Below are 15,109 nucleotides of genomic sequence, written 5' to 3' on the forward strand. Positions count from 1 at the left end.
CGGCTCTGGCAAACACCCTCGCTCTCAGGCGCCACCGTGCGGAGCTGTGAGGAAATTCTGGGCTTCAAACCACCACGCCCCGACGGCGTTCTGGACGTTCCTCGGGGTTGGCGGTCCGGGATTCCCTGGACGCATGCGCTCTTGGCGGGGAAGCCGAGCTGACGGGACTACAACTCCCATAAGACCGTGCGAAAGAAACCCCGCCCACGGTGGTGGTGGTGGGTGGTACGCAGAGAAATGAAAGCTCGCGAGACGTGGAGGCGGCTGCGCGCAGTGGGCGGAGGGCGGGTGGAGAGAGTGAGGAGGAAGAGGCGGTGGTGCCGTCCCACAATACCAGGCGGGAGGGCGGGTAGGCGGTGTGTATCCGGGCTGTGAGGTGCTGCGAGCCTCGGCGGACCCTGCTGCCCCTGTCTCTTTCACGCGCGAGGAAGCGATGCGGAGGGGTGGAAAATGGCAGAGCTGCAGATGTTACTAGAGGAGGAGATCCCGTCTGGCAAGAGGGCGCTGATAGAGAGTTACCAGAACCTGACCCGGGTGGCGGACTACTGTGAAAACAACTACATACAGGTGAGGAGCGCGGGCGCTCGGGGGGCGCGGCGGGGGGGAGCTGCCCTCCCCTCAGCCCCCGACCTCAGCCCCGACCTCAGCCCCGGCCCGGGGGAGCGCGAGTGGCCGGCCTGAGGGAGTCGGGCTGCCATACAGGAAGTGGCTGCAGCCCGAGAGAGAAAATGGGCGAGGGAGCCGGGAGCCCGCCGCCGCCGCCGCCGCCGCCGCCGGGCGTCCCCCCGGGGGTCGCGCTGTCCCCGCCGGCGGGCCCCCGGCTGCCGCGGGGAAGGGAGAAGCCGGGTGTGTGTGTGTGTGTGTGCGTGTGTGTGTGTCGGCCGAGGGTGGGGTGGGGGCGGTTGTGTCAGGCCGGCCCAGAGGGTGTGTCTTTTATTTATTTATTAAAAAGGGGAAAAAAAAAATTTTGTCATGAGTCACAGTACGCAGAGCTCCCCGGGGGAGCGGAGGAAGCGGGCGTGGGGGGCAGAGAAGTGGAGCTTCAGATTCCTTTAATCGACGGCCGCCCGGCGCTTCTCCGGTGGGGTTCGTCCCCCGCCTCGGCCCTTCTCACTTCCGCCTCCCCGGCGTGGGGCGAGGGCTCGTGGGGGGCCGCCCGTCGCGGGGAGACCCGAGTGGGGGAAGCCACTCGGGGGAAAATGTCTCCTGATGCTCGCTCTCTTACCCACCCCCCCGCCACCCCAAAAAAGTTCTTCCGCTGCGGGTTCCGTGAGGGACTGGACGAAGCCGGGTGTCCCCGGCGGCCGCTGCCTCGCCGAGGGTTCTCCCTGGCCAGCCGGGAGGCGGACCCGCCACCGGGCAGACGCCAGTGTCTCAGGAAAGTCTCGAGCCTCGTCAGTGACACACGCTCGTCTGGGTTGACGTTAACGTCTGGGCGTGCGGTGGTTCGGTGTAGGGATCGGGGTGAACCGGCCGCCTGCTCGGAAGCTCCTAAAGTAGCAGAGCCCTTTGTGTGGTTGTAATGGGACCCAGAAACGCACTTGGTATCGGTAAGGCGAGACCAGAACGTGCTTCCGTGAGGGCAGGGTTACTGCAATTCCGAACGAGAGCATGTATGGGAATAGCTGCCGTGTAAATTCATCATTTTTAAGAACCGGTAGCCCCAGTGTTAGCAAATGCTTTGCCTCTGTGTTTTGGAGAGAGAGAGAGAAACTGTTTCCAAAATATTTTGAATATTTCGCAGTTTTCATATTAGTGACATTGTATCTTCAGTAGCATTGCTAGGAACTTATCTTCATCATTTTTCCCCCAAGCTTTTACTTTGGGAATTCTGATAAATGCAGTTGTTGAACTCCTGCCACGTCTACTTTATTACTTATTTTTGCAAACTTTATGTTCAGTCTTTAATTTTTTTAAATCTATTAGAAATGTGGTTATAGTTTGCAAATAGAAAGGTGATTTTGTCATTTGTTGATATTAAAAATATGTGACTTTCATTCAGTTTAATGTGAAAAGAATTGAAAATGAAGTGAACCTTCATTTGCTGGAAGTTTGAGAGATTTTGAAAGTCAACGAGAGAGTCCAGGAAGTTAGATGGCTCTTTTGCTAGAAAAGGCATTTCTTTTCTGTGAGACTACAGCAAGTCCTTCATAAAAGGGTGGTGTAGTTTTGTTTTGCATGTTGGGAAATCTTACAAGTATATGGTGTGGTAACTGCTAGGTGTTGGCAAGTGTTGGTAGCTGTAAACCTGTTTTAACCTGTCTGTTGACTATTTCTTTTTCAGGTAGTATATGTTCTCATGCTTTCTGCCCCCCCTTGCTATGCTCAGCGTGTAACTTTGAAGTACCTTAGAACTTCATTGCTAGCTTTCCTCCTTAAGATCAAGCTACATCATTTCTCATGTAATTTTTCACTTTAACAAGTATAGTACCCTGGTGTCAAGAGGCACTGTCAGTGACCCTAAATTTTCTTGGTGCTCCTAAGGCTGACAGCAGTGAGGTGTTCTGATTTTACTGTTAAACGGGAAATTCTCAATACCTTGTAGCCTTTAGATTTGGGCTGTAGAAACCAGGCCACTAGTTGCCTTCTGAAGTGTTTCAGAGTCAAACTCACACAAGTAAGGAAATGATGTAGAAGTTGATGTGGTTGATGGTGCTGCTGACTTTGGTGCTATGGGGGAACAAGTATTACTAGAAATACTCATTCGACTGTCTATTGAGATCTTTTATAATCTTTCCATGGCCCTAACTGTAACCAAAACCTTGTGTAAATATGAGGAATCTTCATGAAACAGTTATATTTTAGAATTTAGGATTTTAGAAATTTAGAATTTTTTTGCACCAAAATAAAATTATCTTTTCATTTCTTCACAAACCTTTTGAAGTGTCCCCATCTACTGCCTCTCAGGACAAGTATGTGGTCACTTGCGTTTTGAGCAGTTTTTAATACCCAGTTGATGTACAGTTACTATGGTGATTTCTCTTACCCTGAGAATTCAATTTTCATTTTGTTACTTTTCCTCCAGTTTGAAAGTACAGTCCAGTTCAGTTAAAACGCTTAGCTGGAAGTTCTTTTGACTGCAGTACAATTGAATCTTTGGAGCAGTTTATTAGCTCTTTGGATTCTATTGACTCTAGCTGCTAAATTGTATTATTAATAGTAAAATTTCTCAAAAGACTCTACTATCTTAAAAAGGACAAAGTTTTATTTATTTGAGAGGCAGAGAGACAGAGCAAAATAGAGCTTCCATCTGCTAGTGTCCTTTCCATGCCTGAAATAGCCCTGGGCTCAGGACTGAAGCTGAGAGTTGGGGACACGGTCCAGGTCTCTGAGGTGAGCCATCACTGCAGGAAGCTGGAGACAGGAGCCTGGCCAGGTGTTGAATCTAGGCACTCCACTGAGGGGTGTAGACACCTCTACCAGAGGTGACCTGCTGGGCCAGAGGGCTGCCTCCAAGGACAGGATTTAAAAATTGTTACAAGGCAGATTCCTTCCTTCTCTATCTCTGCCTTTCAGATAAATAAATACTTATGAAGCAAATAGAGTACTAAGAGTAGAAGTGTTTTTATAGGAACATTTACATAGACATGGAGAAAGTTTTTTCCTTTTTTCATCTTTTGTTTGATATGCCCAGACTGAGTTTTTCTGGTGGATTATGTCAAGGATGAGTATCATCTAGCCAGTTCTCCTTGCTCTACGAAAGTGTTCATACCACTTTTTTTTATTTTTTAATTTTATTTGACAGAGTTAGTGAGAGAGACAGAAAATTTTTCCTTCTGTTGGTTCACTCCCCAAATGGCTGCTACAGCCGGTGCTATGACAATCCAAAGCCAGGAGCCAGGAGTTTTCTTCCCTGTCTCCCATGCGGGTGCAGGGCCCAAGCACTTGGGCCATCCTCCACTGCCTTCCCGGGCCACAGCAGAGAACTGGACTGGAAGAGGAGCAACTGGGACTAGAACCCAGCGCCCATATGGGATGCCGGCGCTGCAGGCGGAGGATTAACCAAGTGAGCCACGGTGTCAGCCCTCATACCGCTTTTGTTACGGGAAACTATTTGGGAAACAGGAAGGAAAGCTAAGAGAACAGGAGTAGAAGCTGCTTAAGGAAGGTTTCTCAGTATGTGCACTGCCAGGCTGGCTAAGGACAGGAGAATCTTCATTGATTGACTTTTAAATTTTATTTTTCTGTTTGTAGTTCCATCAACAGGAACTCATTTGGATTAACAAGTAGGTTCTAAGGTTTGGGAGCATAAAGTCACATGCTACTGTGAGCTACCTAGTTTATTTTTATTTTTATTTTTTTTTTTTTGACAGGCAGAGTGGACAGTGAGAGAGACAGAGAGAAAGGTCTTCCTTCTTCCTTGTCCGTTGGTTCACCCCCCAATGTCCGCTGCAGCCAGTGCACTGCGTTGATCCGAAGCCAGAAGCCAGGTGCTTCTTCTGGTCTCCCATGGGGTGCAGGGCCCAAACACTTGGGCCATCCTCCACTGCACTCCCTGGCCACAGCAGAGAGCTGGCCTGGAAGAGGAGCAACCGGGAGAGAATCCGGCGCCCCGACCGGGACTAGAACCCGGTGTGCCAGTGCCGCAGGTGGAGGATTAGCTTATTGAGTGTGGCGCCGGCCCTAGTTTAGTTTGTTTTATTCTTCCTGTGACATTTGCTTGATTTTCCACATTAGATCTTGGAAAGCAGGTAATTTTTGAGCAGCAGCACTTTGGAATAGGTAAAAGCTAGCATTTCTGGTTCTGTGCAGTTTAAGCCACTTTATAACAATAAATTATGATTTTTTTTCCCTAAGAGGTGAACAATCTGAGATTTAGAGATGTTAAATATCTAGCCGAAAGTTTAATATTTTTTTTTTTTAATTTATCTATTTGAAAGGCAGAGTTAGGGAGAGGTAGAAGCAGAGAGAGTGAGAGAAGGTTAGAGAGAAAGTCTTCCACCCATACTGGTTCACTTCCCAAATGGCTTCAATGGCTGGAGCTGGGCCAGTCTGAAGCCAGGAGCCAGGAACCTTCTCTGGGTCTCCCACATGGGGGCAGGGGCCCAAGGACTTGGGCCATATTATACTGCTTTTCCAGGCCATAGCAGAGAGCTGGATAGGAAGAAGAGCAGCCAGAACTTGAACCGGCACCCATGTGGGATGCTGGCACTGCAGATGGTGCAACAGTACAGCACAGCACTGCCCCTAGAGTTCAATATTTCGTAGGCCTGGATTCAAACCTCTGTTATTCTTTCAAAATAAATTTTAAGATTTTTTTTTTTTAAAGACATCTGTTTCTTAATAAAAATAAAGAATGTGGGGGGAGGGTAATAGAAGAGTAGAGGGTGGTATAGTTACTTCTGTTACTGAGCATCTACTGTGTTACTGTCTGCTGATTGTACCTTTTTTTTTTTTTAAAGATGATAAGCCTTTTTTTTTTTTTTTCTTTTTTAGGATTTATTTGAAAGGCAGAGTTACGGAGAGAGATTGATTGTCTATCTTTTGGTCCACCCTCAAAATGACCGTAACAGTCTGAGCTGGCCAGATTGAAGCCAGGAGCCAGGAGTTGCTTCTGGGTCTCTCACGTGGGTGCAGGGGCACAAGCACTTGGGCCATCTTCTGCTGTTTTCCCAGGTGCATTAGTAGGGAGCTGGATCAGAAGTAGAGCAACCAGGACTCAAACGAGTGCCCATATGGGGTGCTGGCATCACAGGTGGTGGCTTTACCTGCTGTGCCACAGCACCAGCCCCAAAAAGATGATTTTTAATCAGAAATGAAATTTACTAGTGAATAAAAAAAGAAAAGAAAAAATCTTTGTTTGGTCCTATAGTAATTGGCAATCAGGAATTGTATCTCACTTTTTTTAAATATTTATCTATTTGAAAGGCATTTTTAAAATATTTATTTATTTGAAGGCAGAGTTACACAAAGAGAGGAAGGGAGAGATGGAGAGAGAGATTAGTTCCATCCATGGGTTCACTCCCCAAATGGCATCAGTGGCCGAACCTGGGCCGGTCTCAAGCCATGAGCCACGAGCTTCATCTGGGTCTCCTATGTGGGTGTGGGAGCCTGAGAATTGGGCTCTCTTCTGCTACTTTCCCAGGCCATAAGCAGAGACTGGATCTGAAGAGGATCAGCTGGGACATGAACTGGCGCCCATATGGGAAGCTGGTGCTTCAGGTGGAGGCTTAACCTGCTACACCACAGCACCAGACCTGTATCTCACTGACAGAATCCATGGGTTATAACATACTATTTCTACATAGAAGAGTTGTAGAATTAATAGAAGTTAACAAAATCTTTCCTGAAATATTTTGGGTAAATTTGATTTCCAGGTTTGGGGAAAGACAGTCAAAATGATTGAAGAAATTAAGACAGGCTGGAAGATTAGAATACTTAGAATTGCACTTTGCAATTTAAATAAAACATTTGCTAGCAAAATTAGATATAGAGGTTGGAAATGTAAATTAACTAAGTAGTGGTTTACATAACTGAGGGAAATCCTCAGTTAATTGTTAAATTGCCCTATACCATTTCATAACATGCTTGTAAATGTTGCTGTCAAGCATGATACTGGGTTGAGTAGACCAGGATCTGACTGAATGTATCAGTTTTAGGAATGTTTATACCATGTAATAGTAGCAATAGTATCCGTTCTTGCCAATAATAGTCTCAGAGAGAATGCTGACTATTTTTAAGGCTGTTATGTGAACATTTGTATTAAAACTAATGTCCTCTCTTTTTCCTTTTGTGATTTTAATATTTAGTCCTGGTCCATTTATATCTTTAGTTTTAGCTTGTTTCTGTCTTTGGGAGGGTTTTTAAAAAATTGCTAGAATAATCCCTTAGGATACTCGAATTCTTTTTTTTTTTTTAAAAGATTTATTTATTTATTTGAAAGTCAGAGTTACACAGAGAGAGAAGGAAAAGCAAGTCAGAGTTACACACAGAGAGAAGGAGTAGCAGGGAGAGAGAGGTCTTGCAATCGCTGGTTCACTCCCCAGTTGGCTGCAACGGCTGGAGCTGCACTGATCCGAAGCCAGAAGCCAGGAGCTTTCTCTGGGTCTTCCCATTCGAGTACAGGGGCCCAAGGACCTGGGCCATCTTCTGCTTTCCTAGGCCATAGCAGAGAGCTGGATCATAAGTGGAGCAGCTGGGTCTTGAACCAGTACCCATATAGGATGCTGGCACTGCAGGCCGCAGCTTTACCTGCTATGCCACAGTGCCAGCCCCCATTTTATACATAAGATAAAACATTAGTGAATGTTATTACAATTTATTTGTTATAAAAAGGCATGTGGAACTTTAAAATGGTTAGTATATTTTTAATTTACAGCTAGTGATTCCTGCTGCAGGTTGATTAGAATAAACTGTATTATTTGTTTCATGGTAGAATTTTTAAAATCGTGGTGAATTCATATAATACAGAATTAACCATTTTACTCACCCCTATGGGAAACCCTGTATCCATTGAGCAGTTAGTCCTCATTCCTTACTTACCTGTCCTTCAGCACTTTGCTTTCTGTCCAGTGGATTTACGGGTGCTATACATTTCATGCAAATGGAATCATATGTTATGTGACCTTTTATTTCACTTACATTAGCATAATACTTTTTTTAATTTAAGGAATACAAACTTCATGCATTTCATAAGTACAACTTGAGGAGTATGACGATTCTTCCCACCTGCACTCCCACCCCTTCTCCTCCCTCTCCCATTCCCAGTCCCATTTTCAACTAAGATCCATTTTCAATTAACTTCATACAAAGAAGACCAACTCTGTACTAAGTAAAGAGTTCAACAATTTGCATAAACAAAGCAAAACTGTTCCTCAACAGTCGGGACAAGGGTTGTTCAAAGTCAAGCATAATACTTTTGAGGTTTGTTCTCCATGAAGCATGAATCAGTATTCTTTATGCCTGAAAAATACCACATTGTATGTGTATACCACATTTTGTTCATCCATTCATCTATTGATGGACCTTTGCATTGTTTCTACCTTTCGGCTCTTGTGAATAGTACTGCTATGACATTCATTTAGAAGTATTTGAGTATCTGTTTTCAGTTATTTCAGTATATACCTGGGAGTGGTTCATAATGGTATTTTGTGAAATATGTAATTGTCTAAGTGTGCATTTACATAGTTTGAATTGCTACCACTGTGCCACACTGTAATGAAGGAATCTCAGGAATTAACATATACTTAGAATGTCAGTGTGAATCGATAGAAATTAAGCCTTGCTGGGCCAACATCGTGGCGTAGTGGGTTAAGGTACCAACTGTGACACTGTCATCCCGATATGAGCTTGGTTCAAGTTTCTGTTGTTCCACTTCCAAACCAGCTCCCCGCTTAATGCGCATGGGAAAGCAGTGGAGGATGGCCCAAGTGCCAAGTGGGAGACCCAGATGGAGTTCTAGGCTGCTGGCTTTGGCCTGGCTTAGCCCCAGTCATTGTGGGCATTTGGGGCGTGAACCAGTAGATGAAAGTTCTATTTCATCCTCTTCTCTCTGTCTCTCTAATTCTGCCTTTCAAATAAATTAGAAAAAAAAAATTAATGCTTATAGCCTAATATTTCACTTTATGTGTAAGTGTTTCCTCTCTGATTGCCAAAGTAATATTTAAAATGGCAATTTCACAGATTTTAGAAATGTATGGCTTAGATAATACAAATTCTTGTATGAACAGCTTTTTTTTTTTTTTTTTTTTTTTTTTTTTTTTTTTTTTTTGGGACAGGCAGAGTTAGACAGTGAGAGAGAGACAGAGAGAATGGTCTTCCTTTTTCCATTGGTTCACCCCACAAGTGGCCGCTACGGTCTGTGCGTTGCGGCCGGCACGCTGTGCTGATCCAAAGCCAGGAACCAGGTGCTTCTCCTGGTCTCCCATTCGAGTGCAGAGCCCAGGGACCTGGGTCATCCTCCACTGCACTCCCGGGCCACAGCAGAGAGCTGGCCCGGAAGAGGAGCAACCGGGACAGAATCCGGTGCCCCAACCGGGACTAGAACCCGGTGTGCCGGCGCCACAGGTGGAGGATTAGCCTAGTGAGCTGCGGCACTGGCTGAACAGCTTTTATGAAATATATTGGTAAACTCAAATTGCTATACCAAGGCAGAAACTATCTTTGCCATATACATTTTTAATGATTAAAAATATTTCTAGTAATTCTGTGAAGTTTTTTAATTATTAAATCAAATGTGAGTTCTTGTTCAGAGCTTAAGTGAAATAGCATGCAAGCTTTATTTATTTGTTTGTTTATTTTTATTTTTATTTTTGACAGGCAGAGTGGACAGTGAGAGAGAGAGACAGAGAGGAAGGTCTTCCTTTGCCTTTGGTTCACCCTCCAATGGCCGGCACACTGCGCTGATCCGATGGCAGGAGCCAGGTATTTCTGGTCTCCCATGGGGTGCAGGGCCCAAGTACTTGGGCCATCCTCCACTGCACTCCCTGGCCACAGCAGAGAGCTGGCCTGGAAGAGGGGCAACCGGGACAGAATCCGGCGCCCCGACCGGGACTAGAACCCGGTGTGCCGGCGCCACAAGGCGGAGGATTAGCCTAGTGAGCTATGGCGCCGGCTGTTTGTTTATTTTTTGACAGGCAGAGTGGACAGTAGAGAGAGAGAGACAGAGAGAAAGGTCTTCCTTTTTTGCCTTTGGTTCACCCTACAATGGCTGCCGTGGCCGGCGCACCGCACTGATCCGATGGTAGGAGCCAGGTACTTATCCTGGTCTCCCATGGGGTGCAGGGCCCAAGCACTTGGGCCATCCTCCATTGCACTCCCTGGCCACAGCAGAGAGCTGGCCCGGAAGAGGGGCAACCGGGACAGAATCCGGCACCCCGACCGGGACTAGAACCCGGTGTGCCGGCGCCGCAAGGTGGAGGACTAGCCTAGTGAGCCGCGGCGCCGGCCGCATGCAAGCTTTATAACTTGCCTTTAATTGGAGCAGATTATTATTTATCATCTTGAAACTTAAAGAGAACAAAAATCCCATGTCGTAACTCTACCTCTCAAATAAAGAAATAAAATCTTTTTTTTTTTAAAGGGCAGTTGATAGGATACATGCTTTTGATTTTAATATCATAATTGCCACTCAAGAGTGAGCTCTCCACATAGCCCAGTGATTCTGCTATTTTCCTCATCAGCTGATTCTTCCTCTCACCATAAACTATTTAAAATATTTGTGGCATCTTCCACCCCTTTACCAGGTGCATTAGCAGGTCTGGGTTGGTAGTGGAGTAGCCAGGACTTAAACAGGCATTCCACTATGGGATGTCAGTATCCCAGGCAGTGTATAGGATTAACAGGTAGGAAGACTTATGTATCAAAGGATAGGTAGAATCAAGATTCTAGAGTAAATAAATTGCCACAAATAAAAGTTGGACATTTAGAATGTGGGATTTTTTATAATCTCTTAGACTTTTGGAAATGGTATAATGATCATGGGAGCTTTTTGACGAGTAAAGAAAAAATTGATTTTAAGGAGACAAGTGACTGAGGGGCAAAGGTTTTGGTGGATTATCTGAGTGATTGACACAGGGAGGAACAGTGGTGGATGTGGTGAGTTAGTGATCCAGAGGCTGGAGTCCTTAGTGAATGAGAAAAGTGGTAGATAATGGTAAAAATGAGGTTACTTCCCTAGAAACTTCTTCCCTGTCCCACAAAGTCAGCTTTTTTACCTTGTTAAATGCTCAGTAGAATCCTAGATATTTTTTTGTGCCACTTTTTTAAAATATTTATTTATTTATTTGGAAGGCAGAACTACAGAGAGGCAGAAGGAGAGAGTGAGAGAGGGAGGGAGAAAGGGAGGTCTTTCATCCGCTGGTTCACTCCCCAGATGGCTGCAACGGCAGAGCTGCACCGATCAGGAGCCAGGAGCTTCTTCCGAGGCTCCTATGCGGGTGCAGGGGCCATCTTCTACTGCTTTTCCAGGCCATAGCAGAGAGCTGGATTGGAAGTAGAGCAGTTGGGACTTAAGCCAGTGCCCATATGGGTTGTGGGCACTGCAGGTGGCAGCTTTACCCACTACAGCACAATGCCAGTCCCTCTCTGTGCCACTCTTAGCACAGGCTTGACATTTACTTGATGCTAGTGTCCAAGAAAGACAGACCATAGTTTTGTCTTGTTTGTTCCTGTATCAACAGTGCCTGGTATGTATGCTCTTTTTTTTTTTTTTTTTAATTTGACAGGCAGAGTTAGAGAGACACAGAGAAAGGTCTTCCTTCCATTGGTTCACCCCAAATGGCCATTACGCCTGGCGCACTGCGCCGATCCAAAGCCAGGAGCCAGGTGCTTCCTCCTGGTCTCCCATGTGGGTGCAGGGGCCCAAGCACCTGGGCCATCCTTCACTGTCTTCCCGGGCCACAGCAGAGAGCTGGACTGGGAGAGGAGCAGCCGGGACTAGAACCTGGCGCCCATATGGGATGCTGGCGCCGCAGGCAGAAGATTAACCCAGTGAGCCATGGCGCTGGCCCCATGTGTGCTCTTAAAAAGTATACATGAGGCGCTGCTGCTGTGGCCTAGCAGGTAAAACTGCCACCTGCAGTGCTAGCATCCCATATGAGTGCCGGTTCAAGTCCTGACTGCTGCACTTTTGATCTAGCTCTCTGCTATGGCCTGGGAAAGCAGTAGAAGATGGCCCAAGGGCTTGGGCCCCTGCACCTGTGTGGGAGTCTTGAAAGAAGCTCTTGGCTCCTGGCTTCGGATCGACGCAGCTCTGGCCATTGGGGCCATCAGGGGAGCGAACCAGTGGATGGAAGACCTCTCTTTCTCTCTCTCTCTGCCTCTCTGTAACTCTGCCTTTCAAATAAATAATAAATAAATCTTTAAAAAGAAAATATGCATGAACTATACAAGAAGTCTGGAAGTTTGCATCTAGTCCTCATTCTGTCACAAATTACTTGTATCTAAATCAGTTTCTAACTCTCTTTTATCTTCTTTGAAAGGATGACTTTGAACTAGATTATGGCTAAAGTGACATTTCTGATGATTTTTCTTCAGGCCTATAATTTTAAAATACTTTTCTTAGAATTTTTTTCAAAGTTGGTTCTTCACTTTCCTCTGGGGGGGGGGTGGAATCTGATTTAGTTACATCTATTCTTTCTGTTTTATTTACTTATTTTTATTTTAAGTTTCTTTAAGATTTTTTAAAAGATTTTTAAAGTTTTTTTTTTTTTTTAAGATTTATTTATTTGAAAGAGTTAGAAGCAGAGACAGAGAAAGAGAGAAAAAAAAAGGTCTTCTATTCACTGGTTTACTCCCCAAATGGCTGCAGTGTTTGGAGCTGGGCTTATCCAAAGCCAGGAGCCTGGAGCTTCTTCTAGGTCTCCCATGTGGGTACAGGGACCCAAGGACGTGGACCAGAAACAAAGAACTCCATCTAGGTCTCCGCGTGGTGGGAAGTGTCCTGGTGCTTGAGCCATCATCTGCTGCCCTCCTGGGTTGCACATTAGTTGGAAACTGAAGCAGAGCAGAGCAGCTAGGACTCAAATCGTCTCTCTGATATGGGATACCTTTGTCAAACAACAGCTTAACTTGCTGTGCCACAGTGCTGGCCCCTCTTTCTCTCTTCAGCAGGTTTTTTTGTTGTTGCTTTTTTAAAGATTTATATATTTGAGAGGCAGAATTACACAGCGAGATCTTTCACCTGCTGGTTCATTTCCCAAATGCCAGAACGGCCAGAGCTGGGCTGATCCGAAGCCAGAAGCCTGGAGCTTCTTCCAGGTCGTCCATGTTGGTGCAGGAACCCAAGCACTTGGACCATCTTCTACTGTTCTTGCAGGCTACTAGCAGAGTTGCATTGGAAGAGGAGTAGTTGGAACGCAAACCAGCATGCATGTGGAATGCTGTTGTGGTAGGCCAAAGTTTAGCCTACTCCATCACAGCGCTGTCCCCCACAGCAATTTTTTACAGTATCAATCAACAGTACTTAAACTTACTGTGTCAGTACCCCTTTATTCTCTTAAAAACTCCCGAGGAATTCAAAGAACTGGTTTTGGGTGGTATATGTCTTTTTGTATTTACTGTATTAAAAGCAAAAACTGAGAACTTTAAACATTAAAAAGAATATCTAGTTAGTTTATGGTTAGTGTAATACATTTTATGAAAAGTAAACATAGTTTTCCAAAACAAAAATATTCAGTGAGAGGAGTATAATAAAGATTTTTACAAATCTCAGGTACTGGCTAATAAAAAGGCTGATAGGGGCCGGTGCTGTGGCGTAGCAGATAAATCCGCCGCCTGCAGTGCCAGCATCCCATGTGGGCACTGGTTCAAGTCCCGGTTGCTCCACTTCCGATCTGGCTCTCTGCAATGGCCTGGAAGAGCAGTAGAAGATGGCCCAAGTGCTGAGAAAGTAGTAGAAGATGGCCCAATACTTGGGGCTTCCACACCCATGTGGGAGACCTGGAGGAAGCAGCTCCTGGCTTCGAATTGACGTAGTTCTGGCTGTTGCGGCCAGTTGAGGAGTGAATCAGTGGATGGAAGACTGACTTCTCTCTCTGCCTTCCCTTCTCTCTCTGTGTAACTCTTTCAAGTAAAATAAATAAATCTTTAAAAAAAAAAAAAAGGAAAGAAAGAAAAATGCATGGTATTAAAAAAAAGATAAATTCTCACATTTCCTTCTATGTATAATCTGTTGTTATTTTATTTTGGTTGAAGTATTTGAAGAAAATCTGACCTCACATAGGTAGTTGGAAAAGGGATGAATGTCCTAATAGCCTGTACACAACAATTGTAGATAATTTTCTTTGATAACTACATTAGAACTTAACATACGTATTTGGCCCAGTGGTTAAGACGCCACTTGGAGTGTGTACATGCCATTTAAGAGTGCCTGGGTTTAAGTCCTGGCTCCACTCTCAGCTGAAGCTTCCTATGAGTTCACACCCTGGATGGTAGCAGGTGATGGCTCAAAGTAGTTGGGGCCTGACTGTTGTGACCAGTTTGGGGTGTTACCCAATGAATGGGAGGTGTCCATCTATCTCTGCCTTTCAAATAAATAAAAGTATAAATAAAAATGAAAAAGAGAAAACTTAGCAGATGGCAACTTCTTAAAGAGCAGTTGCAGTGTGAATTCTGAAGTCGTATCAGTGAACATTTTATAATCCATTACATTAAAGCTGATTGCATGGATCATTCGGGAAATATTCTCTGAATTACTTAGGTCTTCTGAATGTTGATACATTTCATTATACACTATGAAAATAATCATATTTACTTATAGTACCATAGATCTCATTAGAAGAATCTTTAAATATTAAAAAATTTTCAAAAAAAATTTTCAAGCTCATACTGATCGTAATGTTTTCCAAAATTCTGATTTTTTTTTCTTGAAAGCTCTAATATTTTTTAAGAGATTTATTTCTTATTTGAAAGAGTTATACAGAGAAAGGAGAAGCAGAGAGAGGGAGGTCTTCTATCCGCTGGTTCACTCCCCAGATGGCTGCAATGGCTGGAGCTGTGCCAATCCGAAGCCAGGAGCCAGGAGCTTCTTCCGGGTCTCCCACAGGAGTGCAGGGGCCCAAGGACCTGGGCCGTCTTCTACTGCTTTCCCAGGCCATAGCAGAGAGCTGGATTGGAAGAGGAGCAGCCGGGACTAGAACAGCGCCCATATGGGATACCGGTGCTTCAGGCCAGGGCATTAACCCGCTGCCCCACAGCGCCAACCCCGAAAGCTCTAATTTTATTACTGGCAACAAATATTGCATTTATTTTCTTTGAGATACTAGCTTCATTTCATTCATTTTCGGGAAAATGTCTGCCAAATATCTAAGTCAATAATCAAAATTTCTATCATTTTTTAAAGTAATGATGATATTCTATGAAAAAATTGAGTTATTCAGCTTGCAAAGAAGTTTCACAAGTACTTTTTAAAAAAGATTTATTTTATGGGTGTGGTGTTTTGGTATAGTAGGCTAAGACTCCACCCACAGTGCGGGCATCCCATATGGACAGCAATTTGAGTCTTGGCTGCTTCTCTTCTGATCCAGCTCTCTGCTATGGCCTGGGAAAGCAGTGGAAGATGACCTAAGTGTTTTGGCCCCTATGTGAGAGACTGGGAAGAAGCTCCTGGTTCCTAGCTTCGCAACAGCTCAACTCCGGCCGTTACAGCCATTTGGGAAGTGAACCATTG

General features: G+C 45.0%; 1 protein-coding gene across 15 annotated transcripts in view; it reads left to right on the top strand.

Moving 5' to 3' along the window:
* The first annotated feature begins 327 nt into the window (after positions 1-327).
* Positions 328-15,109, top strand: part of ABI1 (abl interactor 1) — a 120,007-nt gene continuing 105,225 nt past the window's right edge. For all 15 annotated transcript variants that reach the window (XM_017347632.4, XM_051820985.3, XM_002717269.6 and 12 more), the window contains exon 1: positions 328-567. In XM_017347632.4, the coding sequence (XP_017203121.1) occupies positions 451-567 (117 nt within the window). In that variant the 5' untranslated portion in view covers positions 328-450. The remainder of the gene's footprint in view (positions 568-15,109) is intronic.

Source organism: Oryctolagus cuniculus, chromosome 13, assembly GCF_051225735.1.
Source record: "Oryctolagus cuniculus isolate XC-2025 breed Fujian yellow rabbit chromosome 13, ASM5122573v1, whole genome shotgun sequence".
NCBI lineage: Eukaryota > Metazoa > Chordata > Mammalia > Lagomorpha > Leporidae > Oryctolagus > Oryctolagus cuniculus.